Consider the following 21,828-nt stretch of genomic DNA (forward strand, 5'->3'; position numbering starts at 1 on the left):
GGCCATCTGCTGGGAGGGAAGACCCTAGGAGCCCCCACCCACAGGCAGGGCAGCTGGCTGAGCACCAGCTCCTCACAGGCTGCTCCAAGGGAGACCCCCCCCCCAGTATTGCCTGCAGCCCCAGCTCTGCTCCACCCAGCCCTGCAGGGGGATGGGAAGATGGGGGGGTTGGGAAGATGGGGGTATGGGCCCCTGTTGTCCCTTAGAGCTGCACCCCGGGCCACCTTGCACCCTGAAGATGCGTCAGGGCAGATGCAGCCCCCAGCCTGTCCCCTGTGCCATCTGCACCCTGGGCCCCAGTGCTGATGCTGGCAGCCCGGCAGGAGGGGGTTAATGGAGCTGGGGCCAGCAGGCTGGGCTGGCCAGTGACAAGGGTGCTGGCTGTCCCAGAGGCAGTGGGGAAATCCAGAGGGCAGGAGCAGCCGGCCCCAACAGACGCGCCCCACTCCCTGCCCGCCTGCGGACTGCTCTGCACGAGGGATGGCCCTGAGGAGAGGTGAGGCCCCCACGTGCCCCAGCCACTCACTTCGGGGTGGGGGCGGCGACCGTGTGCCCCCAAGCTCACTGGGGTAGGGGCTGCCCCCAGGGAGGGCTCAGCTCTAGGTGGGCTGGGGCTCTGGGAGCCCATGGGGGAAATGTGGCCACTCAGGGTGGTGGGGTGCCTGGCCCTGGAGAATCGCTGTTGCCTCCTGCTCCCTCCTCTCCTACCCGAGGGCCCAGGCTGGCAGCGCAGGGGAGGAAGGGCACCCACACTGCTACCCCAGGGGCCCTGCCTTAGACCCTCCACTGGGCCAGGGCATGCTGCCTTCCCAGCTGCTCGGAGGCCAGTCCATTGCCACTCTGTCCCCTCTTGGAGCCTAGCCCAATCCAGCTGGCGTGTCCACCCTGGGACCCGGAACTCTCAGAGACCAGAGAGAGGCCTGATGTGGTGGGCAGCCCAGTGCCCAGTGGAACTTATGGGGATTGTTGCTGTGAAGCCTGGCATCCTTTGTTCTGTGCCACTACCCAACCTCCGGTGGGTCAGTGGCCTGGGGTCCCCATCTGCCCTTGAGGCCTGCACCCTCTTCCTCTCCCCACACCAGCACTGGGCCAAGTCCCTGGGTGCATGCCGGACACACTATGGAGGTGAGTACCCCCCAGTCAGGGGTCTAGCTGGGGCAGCGGGCATCCAGCTCACTGTCCAGACAATCAGGGCAGCAAGTGCATACCCACCCGAGCCTGCTCCAGAACGTTCTCTCACACTTTCCTCCAGGCCTGCCTGGCAGCCTAGCCTGGCTTGAGTGTCCACCTTGGGGACGCAGATGAACACACGGCCTAGTGGCCAGGTCCCCAGCTTTCAGTTTTCTCTGGAACAGGCACTGCCACCCCGTTGGTCCTGTGGGGTGGAAAGGGCAGTTGGTTTTGAACCAGAGAACATCCCAGCCGTCCTGCCTGGTCTCCGCTTCCCATTTAAGTGGGGGACCCAGATCTCAGCCCATACCTTCTCTGGTCCAGTCAGCAGTGCCTTCTCTAAATAGTTGTGTGCTGTGGTCCAGGTGTGTGGCTGAGGCCTGGAAGGTTCCATGTCTTGCTTGCCCTGGGCTTACATCCTGGGCTGCCTCAGTGCTGCCTCCCCAAGCCCCTCTCCCCACAGGAGGCCCGGCCCTGATGGTGCTGCTAGTCTCCTGGGCAGTGCTGGGCTCCCACAGCCTGGAGGAAGTGGAGTCCGCGGCACCAGCAGACCCTGAGGGCCCCCAGTGCCCAGCCGTCTGCTCCTGCAGCCACGACGACTACACAGATGAGCTCAGCGTCTTCTGTAGCTCTCGGAACCTCACGCGGCTGCCCAGCGGCATCCCGGACGGCACCAGGGCCCTGTGGCTGGATGGAAACAACTTCTCCTTCATTCCCGCGGCCACCTTCCGGAACCTCTCCAGCCTGGCCTTCCTCAACCTGCAGGGCAGCGGGCTGGCCAGCCTGGAGCCGCAGGTGCTGCTGGGCCTGCAGAACCTGTACCACCTGCACCTGGAGCGGAACCAGCTGCGCAGCCTGGCAGCCCGCACCTTCCTGCACACGCCGGGCCTGGCCTCGCTCGGCCTCAACAACAACCTGCTCAGCCGGGTAGACGAGGACCTCTTCAGGGGCCTTGCCCACCTCTGGGACCTCAACCTGGGCTGGAACAGCCTGGCCGTGCTGCCCGACACTGCGTTCCAGGACCTGGCCAGCCTACGCGAGCTGGTGCTGGCGGGCAACAAGCTGGCCTACTTGCAGCCCGCGCTCTTCTGCGGCCTCAGTGAGCTCCGCGAGCTGGACCTGAGCAGGAATGCCCTGCGGAGCGTCAAACCCAATGTCTTCGTCAAGTTGCCCAAGCTCCAGAAGCTCTACCTGGACCACAACCTCATCACTGCTGTGGCCCCAGGTGCCTTCCTGGGCATGAAGGCGCTGCGCTGGCTGGACCTGTCACACAACCGCGTGGGTGGCCTCCTGGAGGACACCTTCCCGGGGCTGCTGGGCCTGCACGTTCTGCGCCTCTCACACAATGCCATCGCCGGCCTACGGCCCCGGACCTTCAAGGACCTTCACTTCCTGGAGGAGCTGCAGCTTGGCTACAACCGTATCCGGCAGCTGCCGGAAGAGGCCTTCGAGGGCCTGGACCAGCTGGAGGTGCTGGCGCTCAACAACAACCAGCTACAGGAGCTCAAGGCAGGCGTCTTCCTGGGCCTCTACAACCTGGCCGTCATGAACCTCTCTGGCAACTGTCTGAGGAACCTTCCAGAGCAGGCGTTCCAGGGCCTGGGCAAGCTGCACAGCCTGCACCTGGAGGGCAGCTGCCTGGGCTGCCTCGGCCCACACACCTTCACCGGCCTCTCGGGGCTGCGCCGGCTCTTCCTCAAGGACAACGGCATTGCGGCCATCGATGAGCAGAGCCTGGGGGGGCTGGCCGAGCTGCTAGAGCTGGACCTCACCTCCAACCAGCTCACGCACCTGCCTGGCCAGCTCTTCCAGGGCCTCAGCCACCTGGAGTACCTCCTCCTGTCCCGCAACCGGCTGTCTGCGCTATCGGTGGATGCCCTGGGGCCCCTGCAGCGCATCTTCTGGCTGGATGTGTCGCACAACCGCCTGGAGGCGCTGCCTGAGACTGTGCTCGCGCCACTGAGGCGGCTGCGCTACCTCAGCCTCCGGAACAACTCGCTGCGGACCTTTGTGCCGCAGCCCCCCGGCCTGGAGCGCCTGTGGCTCGAGGGCAACCCCTGGGACTGCGGCTGCCCCCTCAAGGCCCTGAGGGCCTTCACCCTGCAGCACCCGGGCGTCGTGCCCCGCTTCGTCCAGGCCATGGCAGAGGGAGATGACGGCCACCAGCCGCCCGCATACGCCTACAACAACATCACCTGCGCCAGTCCCCCCAGCATCTCGGGCCTTGACCTGCGCGACATCGGCGAGGCCCACTTTGCCCACTGCTGACCCGAGGCTGCCCTGCGGTCTGGACGGGCCCTTGCCACCCCAGGGGACATGGACCTGGGACCTGTGGGCCCCAGCCTGGTCCCTGAGGGCCTGACTGGGAGGGTCGGGGACACAGCCTCCCCAACTATCAATTAAAAGCAACCCAATAAATGTGGCCACGTATGAGGTTGTGTGGGGAGCTCAGGGAGGGAGGAGTGCTGGCTGGGCCGCAGGCCCCTCTATGCCATGCCTGCCCCACCTCTGGCTGCCTTGGTCCCACATGCCCAACCACAACCCTTCCTGTCCTGTGCCCAGACAATTCTCGTCCACTAGTCCCCAGGCCCCATCCCCACCTGAGGAGCGGGGGGCACTTACTCAGGTCCTCCAGGAACCTCGGCATCTCAGCCCCCTCGCTGGGCAGCGTCCTTGGAGGTGGCCTGGTCCTGGGAAGCCGGGGCCCAGCTGCTCCTGCTGGGGCCAGCCTGGGGCCAGAGGGGGTGCAGACCCTCACTCTCCAGGTCCCTGTGCTCCTGGCCAAACCCCTCAACAGTTCTGCCCCTGCTCCCCCCACCCCCACAAGAAACATCCATCCTTGGTACACTCCTCGCCTCCCCATCTGCCCCCAAGAAGTGATATCTGAGGGCTGCTTCCCCAGGCCCCCTGCCACCCGTGCCCCAGGGACCGTTCCACATTCTCTACTGAGCACCCCACCTCTCCCATTGGGAAGAACAGCACACCATGCCACCATCCTGCTTTCCAGAACCTCCCCCTCCTGGCCTTCCTTGAAGCCGTGCAGGGAAAACTCCTGGGACTCTGTTTCACACTCACCTTTCTGCTCTTCAGCTCAACCCTTCAGGCCCGCAGCATGGAGGGCGGGGCGGGCACTTAGCTCTCACTGGGCCAAGCATGGCCACTCACACATTGCAAGTTACCTGACAAACTCTCCCCAAACGTATCTTCACCAGAGTCTCCAGGAGCCTGTCGATGACAGGGCTGTTGGCCCAGTTCCTGGGACTTAGGGAGTGGACACTGTCTGCCACAGGACGTGGTGACACTAAGCCAGAGAGGCGGGACCAGAGCAGAATGATCTAGAAAGGTCAGACCTGTAACCACGGCGGTGGGACGGGTTTATTTTGGGCTCCTCTGAATTACAAGTTTGACACCTTCCTGGGTGCTGCTGCCTATTTCACCAGGATTATAGGCCCAGCGCACTCCCAGACACACAAGCTTTGTGAACAACGTGGAGACTTGGCTGTCGGGAGCAGCCCGTCTATCTGGGGCATGTGAGTACTGAGCTGCACCACCAGGGAGGTCAGGCCACGGCATCGTGACCTCACGCTATCCCCGGGCCCTGCCACAGGCCGACCAGGCGGAACCACTGACTGTCAGTGGCTCTGATGCTGAGATGCTGCTGAAGCACCAGAAACGTCCAGGGCAGGCCCACGGGGAGAGGAGCACATGGTGACGGCAACCCAGGGCCACGGGTTTCAGGAACTGTGCCACCGCCTCTGTTCCAGGCTGTGAGCATGAGCCCCACAGCACACAGAGGAGACACTCAAACTGCCTTGGTCAGGAGAGTCCAACAGGCGCCTCATTCAGAATCTTCTGGGCTATGCAAGAGAGCGCAGGAAACGCGGGGCTCTCGGGGAACCCCCGGATGAAGTCTCGGCCCTCCTCCAGGCTCCGCGTGAGCTCGGGGTCCAGGGGCACAGAGCCTGGGAGAGAGAAAGGAAGGGGGCAGAGAAGGGGCCAGGTGGTGAGAGCAAAGCCCGGGGCCGGGAGGCCACGTCCACACTCCCCACGGCCCAGGAGCCCACTGGCAGTGCCGCTTTAACCGAGAGCAGACACCTCTTGCTGAGGTGCCTGGCAGGAATGTACTCTTGGCCTCAGTCTCCACTGGAACGGCCAGCAACCCACCCAGCAGGCCCGGCCCCACCACCTCTCAGGCTCCGGCCACTGTAAGAAAGCACAGGGTGAGTGCTGGGGACATGGTCCCGTGCCACTGGCGTCCCTGATACAGGCTCGCAGAGCCTCGGCCGCCCCTCTGCACCTCCGTGGTCTCAGCAGGTGTCTTAGCCGCAGACACCTGCTCAAAGCCTGGGGGGCTGCCTCTCTCCAGTTGGTGGGAACCAATTTGTTAGAGATGACACTCGCAGCTCAGGGAGGACAGGACTTTCCACCCTCCTCTCCTCTTCCCTGGGTGCAGGAGGCGTAGAGAGGTAAGGCCACCTAGAGCAGGGGCCCCGGGGCAGCCCTGGCTCGCTTACCCAGGAAGGGGACTCCAGCGTGTCTGGCCAGCTCTTCGCCGCCTCCCCTGGAGAAGACGTTGGTGCACTCCTAGAACACAGAGGTGCGGGGTTCACCTCCAGGCCTCTCACCACCCTCAAAGGGGATAGGCCGACCACCCACACCCCCGACTTCCTGCGACTTCCTACAACTCACCGTGCAGTGTGGGCAGACGAAGCCGCTCATGTTCTCCACGACCCCGATCACCTGCAACCCCACCTTCTTACAGAAGGTCAGCTCCCGCCTCACATCCCCCACGGACACTGCCTGGAGACCAGGAAAGAGACAGGACCAGCTGATGGGCATCCCGAAAACTCAGCCAAGATGAGCGGAAAGAGTAGGGCAAAGCGCCTGCCCCAGGGTGAGGGTGCTCCCGTAGTACCTGGGGCGTGGTGACCACGAGGGCCCCCAGGGGGCTGTAGGGGCGCAGGGTGTCCACCACGGCCATGTGCTCATCAGAGGTCCCTGGGGGCGTGTCCACAACCAGGTAGTCCAGCTGCCCCCAGGCCACATCGGACACAAACTGCTTTATCAGTGCTGTGGAGACCCAGGGTGGCCCGGGGTCGGGGAGAGAGCAGGCGAGGCAGGGTCTCACAAAGGGGTCACACGAAGCCCGCTGCCTCCTCCCAGCCCTGGGGCAGGGTGGTGTCTGTGGGTTCCGGTACAACCGGGCACCCCGAGAGCTGCGTGTGCCATTCCTCACCAGGGGCAGGATGAGTACAGCAAGGTGGGGAGACCCTTCCCCACCCCACCCCACCCCTAGGACTTCTGATCGGGCCTTAGCTGAGGATGGCTAGTGCGGATCCTCCTGGGGTAGGCATCTGTGCCTGAGAGAGGTGGCCTGTGGTGGAATGCCACGCCGGTGTGTCCTGGAAGCAGCCCCACCCTGAGCTTGCTCTCACACCCGGCAGCCTCGCTCTGCCCACCAGAGGGAGTTTAATGCCATCTGCTTGTTCAAAGGCACCAGAGCCCCACCAGGCACCCCACACTGGGTGGTCTGAGCCCCAGGGGATGGACCAGGTGGCTGAAGGCTTCACAGCTGAGTCTCATGCTCTTGCCCCCCAGGCCCGCTGTCCGAATACTTGCGGGCTGACTGCTTAGGCGCACAGCGGGAGAGTCTTGGAAATGAAAAGGCCAGCACTACTGTCTTTCGAACTTTACCCGAGGCTGGTGCTGTGGGGGGAGGGCTGTGTGGAGGAGAGCCAGCAGCCCTGGGGCTTCTGCACCAAGAGGGCAGCTGGGGAGGCCAGCAGGCTGACAGTGCTGTCTTCTGTCCGGTCATTACCGTTCTTCTTGGGGCCTCTCCACACCACTGCCTCATCCGGCTTCTCTAGCAGGAAGCCCACAGACATGAGGGAGATGCTCTGCTCCTGGTCCACGAAGACAGGCACCCAGCCACTGTCGCACTGATGCACAGCCTTGCCCTGCACCTGGAGCATGCGGGGGATGCTGGGGCCACACAGGTCCACGTCGAGGATACCCACCTGCAAGGAGGCGGGACGTCCACGCGGCATGCAGGGAACCGGCCAAGGCCCACAAGGGGCAGGGGTGGCGGCTCAGGAGATGGGAGGCACTCACCTTCTTGCCCGCGTGGCGCAGGGCCAGGGCCAGCTCCGTGGAGATGGTGCTTTTCCCAACACCCCCCTTTCCCGAAAGAACGAGGATGATGTGCCGGACGCCGGCCAGGTTTCCAGGCTCTAGTCAGAAGGACAACAGGGGAGGAGGGCAGGGCTCTCCTTCATACCAGCTGCCCTCCATGTTCATTCACTGCGGGATCACCAGATATTCCTACATCCCAGATCCTGAGACCAGGGCAGTCCTGAGACCTGCTCCATCACCCCGGCGTGAGCAAACACACCCCTGTGAAAGGGCTTCCAGCAGGCCCCAGACCCAACCTACCAGTTCCTCAAAAATGGCTGCTCCCACTCTGTCTGGAGTGGGGCTGCTGGGGCAGGAAATGCCTCAAACTGCTCCTCTTTCCAGCATGCACACCTGTGAGCTCATGTGCACCTATGAGCTCATGCGCACAAGGCCAATTCAAGCCAAAGACTCTCAGCTGATTCCAAGGGAAATGGGTGGAGACTAACGTAAATAGGGTGCTCGTTACAGTCAGGAGGTACACCTGTGCCAGGGCAGCACTCACGGCTCTGAGGTCTGACTGTAGGTGCCCAACCCCCTCCCCTGGGGTCAGAAGAGGCACTCAAGGCAGCCCTGGCCTCCAGTTCTCAGGAGGGAGGCCACAGGTGTGGGGAAGCAACCACAATCGTGTGGGTGCGGATGTCAGGTCACCTGGATGGCTGAAGATCGTGCCTTCAGAAACCCTGGGTACGCAAGGGTGGCCAAGGCATCAGTGCCATGCCCCAGGCAGGCCCGGGTCCAACCACTCTGGGAAGCCCTGTTGGTCGCTCTGCCCCAGCTGCTCTTCCTTTCAATGAGCCTGAAATGCCACCCTGTAAATACTCACCATTCCAATCCCTGCCTCCCCACAGCGGCTGCCATCTGCATACAAACAACCCTCAAACCCCCGGCAAAATGCCCACCTTCTTGCCCCAGCGCCCTCAGGACCTCACCATCGAGACTCCTGCCTGGCCTGCAGCAAGCTGCTCACTCACTCCACCACCCTCACTGCATACCCAGGTCCCCAGGAGGGGCTCAACGAAAGGTGAGTAAACACTGACCCCCCTCCTGACCCATCTCTCATGGGTAGGTTCAAAGGCCCCTGCCACCAAAGCCTCCCTAGAAACTCAAGAGTGCTCCTGGCCTGGCTTTCCAGCAGGTCCTTGTCACAAGTGCGTTCTAGCGCCTGTCCTGGGTCTCCGTCTGGTACTGGGGGCCGAGAGATCTCGTAAGGTGACAAGGAAAGGGCAACCCCCCACCCACCCAGATCATTGCCTACAAATACCTTGGACACCATGCCTCAGGCCACCTCTGCATCAACTTAAAAGGCTATTACTTAAATTGCTTTAATATCAAAAACTACTTGGGAATCAATTTCACCTTTCTTTGGTGTGGGGAGGGGTGCTCTGGTAGAAACTAAGGAAAGAACAAGCCAGATGTGGGTCCTGATTCCTACTCGCCCTTTGTGCGGGTGCTGCACTGCCAGGCCCCTAATAGTGAAGACTTGCTCTCCTCACTGGTGGGACTGGGGAACTTTATCTGCTTGAGCATCACACAGGACACTGCTGCTCCCAAGTCACCGCTGCTCCCAAGTCACTGCTGCTCCCAAGTCACTTCTCACACAACAATCCTTAGGAGCCAACCAGAAGAAACTTCCACTTATAAATATACTGAAAAAGTTTATAAACAGATCATCAACGATAATCCGAGTGCCTATTAGATGTGAGAGGCAAAGGAAAGCAGTATCTCCCCATGGAGGGAAGTAAAGGGCCCTCTGTATGGATAAAAAGCCCAGTCAAACCTTAAGTCTGGTTCAACCAAACCATGAGTATTTGATAACGCTGGACAAATATGGAAGTTTTTATATGTAAAAAATCCTTCCAGAAAAATAAGAGGGACACCAGGAGTTGCCTCTGGGCACAGGGAGGTTTACTGCAAAGCCCGTTAGGCTTTTGTACTTTCCTACTTTCCATGTGTACTTCCCCCTTAGTTAAAAGAGAAACCTTCATCCATCAATCTAGAAGCTATTCCTCTCACCTTGTAGCAAGTCTGCCCTTATCATAACAAACTTTTTCAGGTTTTTCTCTCCAGTATTACGTTTATAATCCAATGGATGAATGCAGCGTTGTAAGAGCTTTGTGCTCATGGTACCAGACCTGAGATCTTTTGGAAGATAACGTGGTTAAGCTGTGAGAATCCTATTGTGCCCAATGTACGTATTCCATCCCACGCAACTTCCCTTTAAATTATACACACACACACACACACACACACACACACACATATACACATATATATATATCAAGGCTTAAAAGACAAAATAATACTTCTACAAACAACTGCGAGTATGTGACGTTCCAATTTCTCCTTCTTAGAGTTCCTTATTCAAACAAGACTTATTTCTAAGCGCCGTAATGACGCACGCGAGCACCTCTGAGACCTTTACACTGTAAATAAGACGGTGTGCTAAAACCCGGAGCCCTGACCAGCATCTGCGGGCCGGCCCCTTCCCTCTTCCCTCGGTGCCCGCGGACCGAGAACGCCCCACAGGCCAGCGCACTCACCTCCTGCCGCCTCCATCCCACCCGGGTGGTCGTACGGCTTCCAGCCACTTCCTCCTCGCACAGTCCGCCTCCCTGCCTGAGTGAAGTGCCTTCGGACCAATGGGCAGCGCGACCACCCCACGACTCCTCTTGATAGGCCCACTCGCGCTACCCTCAGCCAATCAGATCGCACGAGGGGTTTACGAAAGTTCCGGCGCAGACGACGTACAGGACCTGGACCCACTTCCGTGTCAACGCCCCAGCGTGAGGCCGCTTCTTTTCCTCGCCCCGCGTCCAATGGACGTGCGGGCCTTGTCTCCGACCGCTTGAGATGTGGCCAATGGGGACGTCGGGTCAGGATTGACAGATCCAGCAGCCTCTCAGCAAGAGGCGTGTGCCACGAGGACCGCCCCTCCGCCGTAGCTCCGAGCCGCGCAAGCTGCGGGGCCAATGCGGCGCAGGGGGCGGGCCGCGAGGGCGGGGATTGTTTACGTCTAGCTCCGGAGCGGAAAGTAGGGCACAGCAGGCCGGGTTGAGCGCAGCGGCGCAGGGCGGCTGCAGGTGAGCGGCGGGCAGCGTCCGCGCCTCCCTGGGTCTCCCGGGCCCGGCCGCCCCGCCCGGCTCGACCCCGCCGCGCCCGCCGACCTTTCGGAGCTGCGGGCGGCGGGGCCGGCGCGCCTTTGTTCCTGCGGCGGCATCGGCAGCGGCAGGGCCGGGCGAGGCTGCCGAGGCGCTGCGCCGCAGACCGGGCGGGGCGGCGGGCGGGAGGAACCCCGCAACCCCACCGATCCTGAGACAGTGAGATGCCTGATGGGGAAGCAACCCCTACTGCAGCGGGGTCAGTCTCGGGGTCGTGCATTGCGCGTGCATGGCCTGGCGCTTACTGTTGCTGCGGCGGTGGCGGGCGAGGATTAGGCCGGGCCCACTCTGGCCAGTTTCAGTAACCAACCCTGGTCTGCGGACGGGCTCCTATCCCTCAAAAGCTCTGTCTGCGCTAATTCACTGCCGCCCCTCGGGGTCGTGGCAGGGCCCTTCTGGGGATTTCAAACCAGGGCAGAGCCGGGAAGTAGACGATCACAGAGGGCGACTTATTACTGTAAGTCGGGCATGGAAGTTGAGAGCCAAAGAGGGGAGGGGAAAGCGTTGTGGGCAAAGGGCTGGAAAGAGCTACCAGCCGGAACAGGGCCGGAACTTGTAGGCTTTGTAGAATATTGTACTTTATTCTACGAACAGTGGCAAGCCCTGAGGAGTTAACTCGTTAATTTAAAATTTTAAGATTTGTATTTCAAAAAAAGCTCAGTTGTAGTGAGTGAAGTGGGAGGAGCCAGAGCGAAGACGAGTTGTGTGCGGGTGGGGCAGGCAAGGTGGCAGCAGGGGTGGAGAGGGATTCAGGACACGTTTTGGAGACGGTGTGGGGCGCGGAGGGCTGTGAGGCCGTGGTGGGAGGGAGGAAAGAAGTGTTGGGGATGACTGCTGTGTGTCTGGCATGAGGAACTCGGAGGCTAGAGATGCCGTTTGTCAAAATGGAGAATGGAGGAGGGGCAGGCAAGGTTTGAGATGCTTGAGGGATGTGCAGGAGGGACACTTGCAATCCTGAGGCCGAGCTCGGAGAGGGGCTGAGCTAGGCATTTGAGAGTCATGGATGTCAGGATGGCATTCCATGCTCTCCACCTGGGTTTCATCAAGGTACTCGGACACTGGAGTGAGGTATGAGCTTGTGAAGAGAGTTCCGGACCCTGGGTGGGCTGGCACAGTCTGGGGGCCAAGTGCAGGGGGTGCTGGGGGACCTACTGGTGTGTCATATGTCTTTCTTTGCTCAGACCTTGTGCTTTCTTCCAGATCCTGCCCACCATGGCCAGGCGCCCACGGAGCAGCAGAGCGTGGCATTTTGTCCTGAGTGCAGCTCGCCGAGATGCGGATGCCCGGGCCGTGGCTCTGGCAGGGTCCACTAACTGGGGCTACGACTCTGATGGGCAGGTAGGTTCCAGTGGGTGAGCATGGTGGGCATGGCTGGACTAAATATTGCCTGAACTGAGACTGAAAGAGAAAGATGCCTCTGAGGGCAGAAAACAGGGCCAGGCTTGTCGGACCGTCCCCTGCGTGCACTCTGCTTCTGCTCCCCTAGGCTCTTCACACGGTTAAGGACACACGTGGCCCTGGGTAGCAGGACCTCAAGGCATATACTACGTTCCTCTGTAGACTTTTTTCTTTGAAGAGGGTGTCAGTGGGTACTTTGGTCAGTTCATTTAACGAAAACTTCTCCATTCCATTTACCCAACCGCTTTTCAAGGGTAGCTGTTGTTACCTCTGTGTGCAACCTTCTGGACGTTTTCTCTGCCTGTTGAAGTCTGTACTCAACGTTTGTGTATATGCATCTAGAAAAAGAATTTTGATCTTTAAAGACCCACATTCCTGAGCCTTCCTGTGCTCAGGACCCTGAGCTCTGCAAGGCCCAGGAATACAGAGGCCGTGAGGAGGGCGGCTCAGCTGTCTGTCTGCAGTGGAGGTTCCTGATGGACCTGAGGGGTTTGCAACCAGAGCCTCACCACGCTGACTCCCGCCACAGGGGTGGGGTGGTGGGGCTCTGTGGCCTCTGTGCCTGCCGTGGGGGGCATGTGGGGAGGGCTTCACAAGTCAGTTTCCTGAACCTCTCAGACCAGAGCTGGGCTTTGGCTTTGCCCTGAGTCACCTCTGTTGTTTTCAGGGTGATCTTCGGGTGACTTGGTTCTGCTCTGTCACAGCCACCCTGCCTGGGTGCCCTGGCTCAGCCAGGTGTCTGGGTGGGGACAGGTGCCTATCCTCCCCAGCCCTCAGTGAGGGCAGCTGAGTCCCGTGGAAGCACCAGGGCTTGGGGCAGAATTGGAGGCGACATCCTGGGTCCCCTTCCTGGGGCCTCCCTTAGCTCCCTGCCTGGGCCAGCGAGAGGCCTCGGCCTGCATTCCTGTCCCGCCTCCAGCTTCCACTGACCACGTGGCCTGGAGCAGTCTTTTCTCCTGTCTGTCTCTGCCTCTCTGGCTCATCGCTGTGGGATGTGGGAGGCGTCCAGGGCCTGGGGGTGCAGTGTCTGATACACACCTGTGGCTCATCCGGTCACCTAATGGGCCCGGGGTACTTGTGTGCACGTGTGGATGGAGAGAGCGTGTCACCCCAGCACCTTTGAAGGCCGAACACACATGTCCTTGTCTCCGCTGCTCTAAGCTCTCCTTACAGCTGGTGGTGGGGCCGGGTCTCCCCTCTGCACAGGGGGTTGTGTGCTGGGTGCGAAGCAGTATGACCCCCGGGGCCAGCAGTGCTCAGGTCTGTGCCCCTGGCTCCTGACTCAGTGGGAAGGGATTGTCTCCTCTGGCAGCAGTGGGCCTGCCTTGGCTTGTGGGGGATCGCTCTTCCCCGTGAGTGGGGTGCTTTGGGCCTGCTGCCACTGTCCTTGCTGGCGTCTGTCTCCAACTGGGGCTCGGCCTCCTCGCTCCCTGAGCTGTCTCTGCCATCGGTTCCCAGAGCTCCTGTGTGGCACTTGGGGCTGAGTGTAATAACAAAGGAACTCAGTTCCGGTGGGAGGAGGCAGGTGAGCAGGACCCAGGAGAGCGTCAGGGAAGCCTACGAGAAAGGAAGAGAAGGAAGAGGACGCAGCATGAGAGGCTGAAAGAGCCTCTTTGAAATGGTATCCAAAAGCCATCCAGGGGCAAACAGACCCCCACTCCTGCCCCATGGGGACAGGGGTGGACAGGGCAGAGGAGGAGGCTGGGCAAGGAGGGGGTCTTATATTCTCTGACGAGAGTTAAGTCTGTGGGCTTTGTTCTCAGGGCAGCAGGATTCCCAGGTCTGAACAGGTCACCCAGACCACTGTGCAGAGGGCATTTCCGCGGGGCCCAGAGCAGCACCCAGAGGCCAAGAGAGTGAGGGTGGAGGCCAGAGCCCCACCAGGACCCCAGGCGAAGCTGGGAGGGCTCAGAGAGCAGGCATGCAGAGGCTGCCTGCACCCCTGGGGCCTGAGACTCCAGGCCCTCACTGGTCGGCCAGATGTCAGAGCCTGGGTGGGTGTCTTGAGGGGCCCACGTGGCTCCAGAACAGGAACAACAAGGTGTACAGAGGCACCCTCACTGGCCTCCAGGAGGGTCTGTGGGTCAGCTGGTCCCCGGAACCAGACCAGCTCAGCCTTAGCGTCTGGCCCCTGGGCCAAGATCAGGCCCTCAAGGCTTGGAGTCCATTCGGTGAGGACTGAGAGCCACACGCAGAGGGCCAAGGCCCAACTGAATGTTTTCCTGCCACAGCCTGAGACCATGGGGCTTGCTTGTCAGGGTCCTGTGATGGGGGTTGAGAGCACACCCTTGCACGGACAAGGGGACCACGGCCATTGGCCCCCCTGGAGCCCAGCTGCTGCCATGGGGAGACCAGGTGCCTTCATTAGGTCAGCAACGGACTTTGCTGTCACGCTCCCATTTATCACAATCTAGATGTTCTCTGGACAACGACGATGGCTAAGCATGCAGCCCTGTCTTGGGGCTTATTAGTGGCTAGGCCTCCGGGGCCCTCCACTCCACTCCCAGGAAGCCACCGGCGTGGTAGGCCTTTGGCAAGGAGGCCCCCTTGCAGCTCCTGAGCCAGAAAAGATGTCCAGGGTCACTGTGGCTGGCTGGCTGAGCCCTTGAGACCTGAGGAGGCCCTTTGAGGCCAAAGCCCAGATCCCTTCCTTGGGGCGTGCGGCCGTTCACCCGTGGGCCTGGGGTGGGTGGCAGGGCAGGTGGGGGAAGGGGTCGGTTGGGCCGGCAGAGGGCAGGAGGCAGGAACAGCTGGCCCTTTCCCCTCAGCACAGCGACTCAGATTCCGACCCCGAGTATGCATCTCTGCCGTCATCCATCCCCAGCGCCGTGCCTGTGACTGGGGAGTCCTTCTGCGACTGTGACAGTCAGAGTGAGGCCTTCTGCGGCAGTCTGCACTCCGCCCACCGGGGCAGGGACTGCCGCTGCGGGGAGGAGGACGAGTGTGAGTGTGGGGGCCTGCGGCGGGTGGGCGGACCTCTGGGCTGGGGGGGAGCCTGGCGAGCCTGCGCCTCTTCTCGCACAGATTTTGACTGGGTCTGGGATGACCTGAATAAGTCCTCGGCCACCCTGCTGAGCTGTGACAACCGGAAGGTCAACTTCCACATGGAATACAGCTGTGGCACAGCGGCCATCCGGGGTACAAAGGAGCTGGGGGAGGGCCAGCACTTCTGGGAGATCAAGATGACCTCGCCCGTCTATGGCACTGACATGGTAAGTGGCCGGCAGGGTTGGGGGAGGGGTGCCGGGCACCTTGGTCCCCAGCCCCCTCTGCCAGTTCTGCCGTTTCCAGATGGTGGGCATCGGGACATCGGACGTGGACCTGGACAAGTACCACCACACGTTCTGCAGCCTGCTCGGCCGGGACGAGGACAGCTGGGGCCTCTCCTACACGGGTGCGTGGGGCCCCCAGGGTGGGCAGGGCTGGGGGGCCCCGAGGCTGCAGGGCTCACCCCGACCCTGCTGCCCCCAGGCCTCCTCCACCACAAGGGCGACAAGACGAGCTTCTCCTCCCGGTTCGGCCAGGGCTCCATCATTGGCGTGCACCTGGACACCTGGCATGGGACGCTGACCTTTTTTAAGAACAGGAAGTGCATAGGTGAGGAGGTGACTCTGACACATGCCCGCAGAGTGTGGCTGCCACTGAGCTCCTGGTGAGGTTGAGGGCCCTGAAAGGCCATCCTTGCAAGGCCATCCTTGCATCCCTGAGGTCTCAGGGTCCCCAGAACCGGGCAAGGCCGGGGGGTAGGTGGAAATCCCAGCATCCTTCGTCCCCTTAGGAGAGCCTGAGCTTAGGGTTCAGGCTGTGCCACCTCCCACCCCCAGGAGTGGCAGCCACCAAGCTGCAGAACAAGAGGTTCTACCCAATGGTGTGCTCCACGGCGGCCAAGAGCAGCATGAAGGTGATCCGCTCCTGTGCCAGCATCACCTCCCTGCAATACCTGTGCTGCTACCGCCTGCGCCAGCTGCGGCCTGACTCTGGGGACACGCTCGAGGGCCTGCCCCTGCCGCCCGGCCTCAAGCAGGTGCTGCACCACAAGCTGGGCTGGGTCCTGAGCATGAGCTGCGGCCACCGCAAGCCCCCCACACCCTCGCCCATGGCCAATCCCAGCAGCCCTGAGACCCGGCGCTGCCAGAGGAAGCGCTGCCGAAGGACCTAGCTTGTTTCCCAGTGAAAACTGCCTTCTACAGCTGGGATGGCGTTTTCTCTGTTTCTCCCTTTGGACCACCCCCAGGGCAACAGGAGAGGGAGGACTGAACCAAGGTTTGTCTCGGCTGCCCCCCTGCCACCCGAGGCTGGGAGAGGCCTTGCTACAGGGGCTCCGGGGCCATTATCCCTGTGATCCGGAGACCCGGACTTCCTAGTCTGTCTGCTTCCTGTGCCGGGTGTGGGAGCAGCCACTTTCCTTCTCAGAGTCTCTGGGGAGCTGCTGCCCCAGCATGTCTGGACTCAGGCTGCAGGCCTGGGAGGCTGGTCTGCTGCCTGTGAGGAGGACGGCTTCGTGAGAGGTCGGCTTTTCCTGCTGTCGCCGCCGGCCTTGGGTTTTTCTTAACTTGCTTTGCATGTTGTCAGCTGCTGTTCCTCTCGTCTGAGGCTGAAAACGACCGTAATAAACTTAGAGTTTATGTCTGATGCTTACATACCCATGGAATGAAAGGGGTCGGACTGAGGCCTGGGGCTCACAGGTGTCCACAGCTTTTCTCCTGTTGTGGGGGGGCGGGTCACAACACCCTTGAGGAGTCACGGCCTGGTTCTCTTTTCTCCCTCAAGACCTTGTCTTAATACTTCTCCTTTCTGAAGGGGCCTGCCTCCCCCGCCCCCGCAGCCTCCAGGTGACCGGCATTTGCCCTGTGGGGCCCTGAGGCTGCCCAGCCCTTCCTGCCTGTCGTAGCTGGCTAGCAGCCCCTCTGCCAGTGTGTACAGGGCCCAGGGCATATGAGCCCTGCCCACATCTTCTCCAGACTTTCCAGCTGGCTTGGCATCTCCTGGAGAGAAAGAATTTCCTCTTCTGCCCATCCCAGTTACACAAGAACTTTCTCTGCTGCCCCTCCTGCGCCCCCATCTTGCGGTCAGACCTGCCTGAGAGCCCCGATGCAGGTCATACTGGGTGTCTTGCTCCCGCACACCACCGCTCGTGGTTTCTAGTCTGTTCCCTGGGTGGGCTGCATTCAGTCCTGCCGGTAGGTGGGAGAAGGGCCCGTCAGGTACCACAGGCGTGGTCAGGAGCCCAGGTCCAGCGGGAGGTCGGGGATGGTGGTCATCAGGAAGAGGCAGATGCAGCAGGAGAGGTCAGGTCCCAACCTATGGGGCCGCACACCCTTGCCCATCCTCACAGGGAGGTCAGCCAGGAGGGCTAGGCACCCCTGCTCCATGCCACAGGCCACGCACACCTAGGGCGGGCATGGGGATGGGCGGGGCAGGCCTCGGGGGACCTGGCCTCCATATCTGGGAGTCTGGTTGGGGGGCGGGGGGCCCACCTGTTGCAAAGGCAGGGGGAAGGGAAGGCAGCAACAACAGCATTGGCCACAGCCGGGCTGACGCAGTTGAACTGCCTGATCTGCTGCCAGCAGGCCCCCCGCAGGCCGGTGCCATCTCTTGCCACTCTTCTCGGCTGCTGCCCAGCACGCGGTGGTGCAGAAGGAAAAGGCCCCAGACTCCCGGGACTGCCTGGGAAGGGGAGGATGCAGGGAAGTGCCTAGATTCTTCATCACCTCTACTGAGCGCCCCGCCCCCAGCTCAACAAAACCCACAGCCCCCTCTGCTCTAGAGGCCAGAGAGGCGCCACCCTGCCCAGCACTGCCACCCCGCCCGGCACTCCCATCCCTCCCGCTGCAGCCCCCAGCAGGGTGAGGGTCACACACTTGAAGGGACGCTGGGTGAGGGCCTTGGTGAAGGCACACACATGCTGACTTAGCTCCTACCAGGAGGCCACCAACAGCACATCCACGTTTGCCCAGAGCTGCAGAAGCACCAGGGCCTGAGAAGGAGATGAGCCTGTGGGTGTGGGTCAGAGAGTTCCCATGGGTGACACCCAGCTGAGACCAACCCCACATGCCCCACCCCCCCGCCCCGTGCCAAACCAGCCCCTGCTGGGTCTCGGAGAGCAGCCCAAGGGCCAGAGCCCATGCCAACCATCTGGCCCAACCCAACTGTCCTCACCTCCTCTACCTCGGGCCAGCCAACTGCCACCTAGGAACGAGTCACCACTAGACGCTCTGGCTGCCATGCCTCCTGGGTACTGGACTGGTAAGACCTATGCAGAGGTAACCATCCCTCTGGCTCCCTACCCTCCATGAGTTCTCCTCCTGCCCCCCAGAGCCCGCCCAAGAGAGAGGGTTAGCTGTGACACCAGCCCCCAGGGCCACCCCTGCCTTTTGCCCGAACTCTCCCATCCCAGGCAGGCTGGCTAAGGGTGTTAGGGTGACCGGTACCACAGGTAAACATCAGCCCAATGACAGCCAGGTGGAGGCAGGCAGGGCTCTCAGGACTGATCCAGGGCACAGAACAGGTTGGGCCACATGTCTGCAAACCAAGAAGATTTACCATACCTGTTCCTCGGGGGCTGCGGCAGGCGGGGCCTACCGGCCACCACCAGTTTGCAGGAAGCAGGGGAGTGAGCCCAAGAACAACCCCGCGGTGCTGGGAGGAAACAGGGGTGGACTCCTCCGCCCAACCAGTTCTCTTTAGAAATCTAGCTCTGTGCCTTCCACATGATCAAGAAGATCTATGAAAGAACCCGGGCACACCCCAGGCTCCTAGAAGAGTTGGACACAACCCTCCTCCCCATTCCTGGTCCACCTCTGCACCCCAGCCTGGCATTTGCTTGACATACACAGGTGCTTGATAAACGGAGAACCTTGAACTCTGGGACCTGGCAGAGGGTCTAACCTAATGACGCTCTGGTGCAAACATCAGCTGAGCAATCCCTATTTCTCCCGCCAGGCGGCAGCTGAGCGGTTGGGTGTCACAAGGTGGACTGCACAGCCAGCCTGCAGCCCTAGTCCCCAGGCCCCCTCTCAGCAGTTTACCACCTGACTTCCGACTCAGTTCTCAAGAGAACCCTCCTTATCCTGGCTTCTACCCTCAAGAAGCAGCCGTGGCTCCCACCTGCTCCCAGGCCAAGAGCCCGGCTGGCTTCCCCCATCTCACCCACAACATCCAAAATAGGGAACCCAGCCCCTCACGATCTGTGGTCAGGGATTACTCCTTCCTCCCTCCCTCCCGCACCTGGGTCAGCTGGACAACGCCCTGCAGAAACTCCTCAGGCTCCAGCAGCAGCAGCCGGTCCTGCTCATCCGCAGCCCACACCTCAGGAGGCACCTGTGGGAACATACACGGCGCTGTTGCCCACCCGTGGCCTCGTGCACGCCGGGCCATGGCCTGGGCACCCCAGGAGTCCTGAGGCTTGCGCAGGTTCTTCCCGGACTGCTCTACAGAAACCCAGCGTCCCACCTTCTACTGAGACTAAAAGCAGCGCAGGTCTGCCAGGCAGCAACACCTGTGGCCACAGCCTGGATGGGATGGAGCATCAATCAGCAGCAGCTGCGTTCAGGCTCTGGCTCCCAGCCCGCAACTTACCAAAAGTGGCCTGTGCATCACTCACTCAGCGTTCCCCGTTCTCCGTTTACTGGTATGTAAAACGTGCACAATTGCTGCAGCTGCCTCTCAAAAGAGCTTTGTCACATAAAACACCCAACCCAGGGCTGCATTCCGTAAACCCAGGACACTCACACTGAGGGAGCAAGGGTCTGGCTTCACTCTGCTCCACCCGAGGCTCCATGCAGGGCGTTCGGGCTCCACGCGGCACTCACAGCTCAGGGCGTCCAGAGCCTCCATCAGGATGTCGGCACCGGCATCTTCCAGAATGGCTGGATGGGGCAGAGGGGCAGTCAGCTGTCACTCCTTCTTTCCCCCACGACAGGACACTACTTGGGTGGGGACAGCAGCCCCACAGCCTGCACAGCGTGTTACCAACAACTTGATTCCCGTCCGGCTCCCAGAGCGCAGATAAACAAGCTCCTCAAGGCCGAGCTCCCCATCCCGGGCCGCTGCCCGCGCCCGCCCGCACCTGGGTCCATGAGCACCGCCAGGCGCCGCACGGCTTGCTCGGGCCGCAGCCGCCGCAGCACCTCGGCCGCCGCCCTGTGCTCTTCCGCCGGGTCTCGGACCCTGGCGGCGGCCTCCTCGCCCGCGGGGCCCTCGATGTCCGAGTCCGATATCTCCCAGGTCGGGGGCTGCAGCTATCCCCGGCCCCGGCGCGAGCCCCCAGCCCTCCCAGACCCAGCCCTCGCCACGGCCCGCCCGGCCTCTTCTCCCCTTCCAGCAGCGCCCGGACGCCTTTGCGGGGGACACCCGCCGCTTCCGGCGTCGGGCTCGCCCCGCGGCGCGCGGTGGCATCTTCCGGCCGGAGCGCGGAGGCTGCCCGGCCATGGCGCGGAAGAAGGTGGGGCCGCGGCTGATCGCCGAGCTGGCCCGCCGCGTGCGGGCCGTGCGCGAGCAGCGGGAGCGGCCGCGCGATTCGGAGCGCTACGCCCTGGACTACGAGACGCTGACGCGGCCGCACTCGGGCCGCAAGCTGCCCGCGCGAGCCTGGGCCGATGTGCGCCGCGAGAGCCGCCTCCTGCAGTTGCTTGGCCGCCTCCCGCTCTTCGGCCTGGGCCGCCTTGTCACGCGCAAGTCCTGGCTGTGGCAGCACGACGAGCCGTGCTACTGGCGCCTCACGCGGGTCCGGCCCGACTACACGGCGCAGGTGCGTGCACGGTGCCCACCCCTCAGCTCCCGGCACCGCGGGGCACCACTGTCTCCCCTGCGCGCGACTTTGTGGGGCGGGATATCCTGTCGCTCGATCCCTGGGCAAGCGAGCTTTCTGAGCTGATCTCCTCCCCACTTGCTTTGCAGAACTTGGACCATGGGAAGGCCTGGGGCGTCCTGACCTTCAAAGGTAAGGCGTCCAAACCCGGTGGGGAGGCTGCCGGCAACAGATTGTTCCGTCAACGTGTGTGCAAGAAGCCTCGTTCTTCTTTCCCCAGGAAAGACGGAGAGTGAGGCTCGGGAGATAGAACAGGTCATGTACCACGACTGGCGGCTGGTGCCCAAGCACGAGGAGGAAGCCTTCACCGCTTTCACGCCGGCGCCGGAGGACACTCTGCGCACTGTGCCCTACCCGCCGCTCCTCCGCGCAATGATTCTAGCAGAGCGACAGAGAAATGGAGACACCAGCACGGAGGAGCCCATGCTTAATCTGAAGAGGATACGCATTGATCCCTGGGACTATCCTGAGAACCAGGAGTCGAAGAGAAAGACCAAGGGCACTGCAGTCTAAAATGCCAGAGCGGGCAGGCTGCCGCAAGGGTGCAAGGCAGTGGCCACCATTTTCGGTTACACCTGAATCAGCCCCCTGGGAGCTTGGATCCTACCTCCCCGTGACTTGTTGAGGTTCTACATTTTCTTGGAAAAGGGTGGGGTCAGACCTTGCACCTTGTGTCTTTCCTCTGTCCCCGCTGCCCCAACACGCAGATCTGACTGAGGGGGCCTCTTAGGAGGTGGCTGCTGGGGGAAAGCCGCAGGTTTGGAGCCCCGCTGCTGGCTCCTGTCACTTCCACGCTGGCTTCCCTCCCTATGACCTGTTGCCTCTGCCGGGACCCAGGTAGAAACTGAACGCGAATAAAGGCACATGAAGCAGCCCTGGGTTGTGACTTTTTTGAGTTTGGGGTACCAAAGCGGGCTGTTGGCAGGGCTGTGGGGGAGGAGCAGGCTGACACTGCTGCTTACGGCCGTGTGGTGAGAGGAGTTCCGCGCAGGCGCCCGGTGGTGGGGAGACCCGAGGGGATTCGGGAGTCACAGGCGCGGCCGCAGAGGTCCCGGCGTCGGCGTGAACGACAGGCACCCCCTCTCCGCGTCCGCCGAGGTGGCGGCGCCCGGCGACCAG

General features: G+C 61.9%; 5 protein-coding genes across 8 annotated transcripts; 3 read left to right on the forward strand and 2 right to left on the reverse strand.

Annotated features, from left to right (window-relative positions):
* The first annotated feature begins 425 nt into the window (after positions 1-425).
* Positions 426-3,576, forward strand: IGFALS (insulin like growth factor binding protein acid labile subunit). Its single transcript, XM_082858050.1, has 2 exons — positions 426-496; positions 1,634-3,576. Exons 1-2 carry the CDS (start codon positions 481-483, stop codon positions 3,436-3,438), a joined length of 1,821 nt encoding a protein of 606 aa, XP_082714176.1. The 5' UTR covers positions 426-480; the 3' UTR covers positions 3,439-3,576.
* A 950-nt stretch (positions 3,577-4,526) lies between these two features.
* On the reverse strand, positions 4,527-9,947 carry NUBP2 (NUBP iron-sulfur cluster assembly factor 2, cytosolic). 3 transcript variants are annotated; one of them, XM_082856253.1, is made up of 7 exons: positions 9,885-9,947; positions 7,282-7,400; positions 6,989-7,133; positions 6,086-6,240; positions 5,860-5,970; positions 5,685-5,754; positions 4,527-5,132 (listed from the first exon to the last, which is right to left on the reverse strand). In XM_082856253.1, the coding sequence occupies exons 1-7, from the start codon at positions 9,898-9,900 to the stop codon at positions 4,987-4,989; spliced, it is 762 nt and encodes a 253-aa protein (XP_082712379.1). In that variant the 5' UTR covers positions 9,901-9,947; the 3' UTR covers positions 4,527-4,986. The 3 variants fall into 3 exon arrangements, with proteins under 3 accessions (XP_082712379.1, XP_082712378.1, XP_082712380.1); XM_082856252.1 differs by having other exon boundaries at positions 6,989-7,187; XM_082856254.1 differs by lacking the exon at positions 9,885-9,947 and adding an exon at positions 7,603-7,973 and having other exon boundaries at positions 6,989-7,187.
* A 442-nt stretch (positions 9,948-10,389) lies between these two features.
* Positions 10,390-16,501, forward strand: SPSB3 (splA/ryanodine receptor domain and SOCS box containing 3). 2 transcript variants are annotated; one of them, XM_082856470.1, is made up of 7 exons: positions 10,390-10,424; positions 11,703-11,840; positions 14,669-14,843; positions 14,925-15,112; positions 15,192-15,294; positions 15,372-15,497; positions 15,725-16,501. In XM_082856470.1, the coding sequence occupies exons 2-7, from the start codon at positions 11,715-11,717 to the stop codon at positions 16,057-16,059; spliced, it is 1,053 nt and encodes a 350-aa protein (XP_082712596.1). In that variant the 5' UTR covers positions 10,390-10,424; positions 11,703-11,714; the 3' UTR covers positions 16,060-16,501. The 2 variants fall into 2 exon arrangements, with proteins under 2 accessions (XP_082712596.1, XP_082712597.1); XM_082856471.1 differs by lacking the exon at positions 10,390-10,424 and adding an exon at positions 10,942-10,959.
* Positions 16,502-17,119: 618 nt separating this feature from the next.
* Positions 17,120-20,330, reverse strand: EME2 (essential meiotic structure-specific endonuclease subunit 2; the record flags this gene model as incomplete). Its single annotated transcript, XM_082857786.1, is given in 15 exon segments — positions 17,120-17,290; positions 17,378-17,391; positions 17,394-17,502; positions 17,504-17,567; positions 17,762-17,817; positions 17,821-17,877; positions 18,060-18,089; positions 18,093-18,153; positions 18,332-18,347; positions 18,350-18,422; positions 19,128-19,220; positions 19,632-19,768; positions 19,969-20,140; positions 20,144-20,216; positions 20,278-20,330. Coding segments are annotated over 15 exon segments (1,179 nt in total).
* Positions 20,293-21,577, forward strand: MRPS34 (mitochondrial ribosomal protein S34). Its single transcript, XM_082856630.1, has 3 exons — positions 20,293-20,649; positions 20,799-20,841; positions 20,930-21,577. Exons 1-3 carry the CDS (start codon positions 20,329-20,331, stop codon positions 21,220-21,222), a joined length of 657 nt encoding a protein of 218 aa, XP_082712756.1. The 5' UTR covers positions 20,293-20,328; the 3' UTR covers positions 21,223-21,577.
* The last annotated feature ends 251 nt before the right edge of the window (positions 21,578-21,828 follow it).

Source organism: Leucopleurus acutus (genome assembly GCF_964270905.1).
Source record: "Leucopleurus acutus genome assembly, chromosome: 16".
Taxonomy (NCBI): Eukaryota; Metazoa; Chordata; class Mammalia; order Artiodactyla; family Delphinidae; genus Leucopleurus; species Leucopleurus acutus.

What these genes read in the sequence shown, in the direction of transcription:
- MRPS34 (XM_082856630.1), top strand. Translation starts at nt 20,329, where the DNA reads ATGGCGCGGAAGAAGGTGGGGCCGCGGCTGATCGCCGAGCTGGCCCGC. An exon ending in GGCCCGACTACACGGCGCAG is followed by an intron (nt 20,650 to 20,798) that starts GTGCGTGCACGG and finishes CTTGCTTTGCAG; the next exon opens with AACTTGGACCATGGGAAGGC. An exon ending in GGGCGTCCTGACCTTCAAAG is followed by an intron (nt 20,842 to 20,929) that starts GTAAGGCGTCCA and finishes TTCTTTCCCCAG; the next exon opens with GAAAGACGGAGAGTGAGGCT.
- NUBP2 (XM_082856252.1), bottom strand. An exon ending in TGCGCCACGCGGGCAAGAAG is followed by an intron (nt 7,188 to 7,281) that starts GTGAGTGCCTCC and finishes GCCTCCTTGCAG; the next exon opens with GTGGGTATCCTCGACGTGGA. An exon ending in GAGAGGCCCCAAGAAGAACG is followed by an intron (nt 6,241 to 6,988) that starts GTAATGACCGGA and finishes GGGTCTCCACAG; the next exon opens with CACTGATAAAGCAGTTTGTG.
- SPSB3 (XM_082856470.1), top strand. Translation starts at nt 11,715, where the DNA reads ATGGCCAGGCGCCCACGGAGCAGCAGAGCGTGGCATTTTGTCCTGAGT. An exon ending in GCTACGACTCTGATGGGCAG is followed by an intron (nt 11,841 to 14,668) that starts GTAGGTTCCAGT and finishes CTTTCCCCTCAG; the next exon opens with CACAGCGACTCAGATTCCGA. An exon ending in CCGTCTATGGCACTGACATG is followed by an intron (nt 15,113 to 15,191) that starts GTAAGTGGCCGG and finishes TGCCGTTTCCAG; the next exon opens with ATGGTGGGCATCGGGACATC.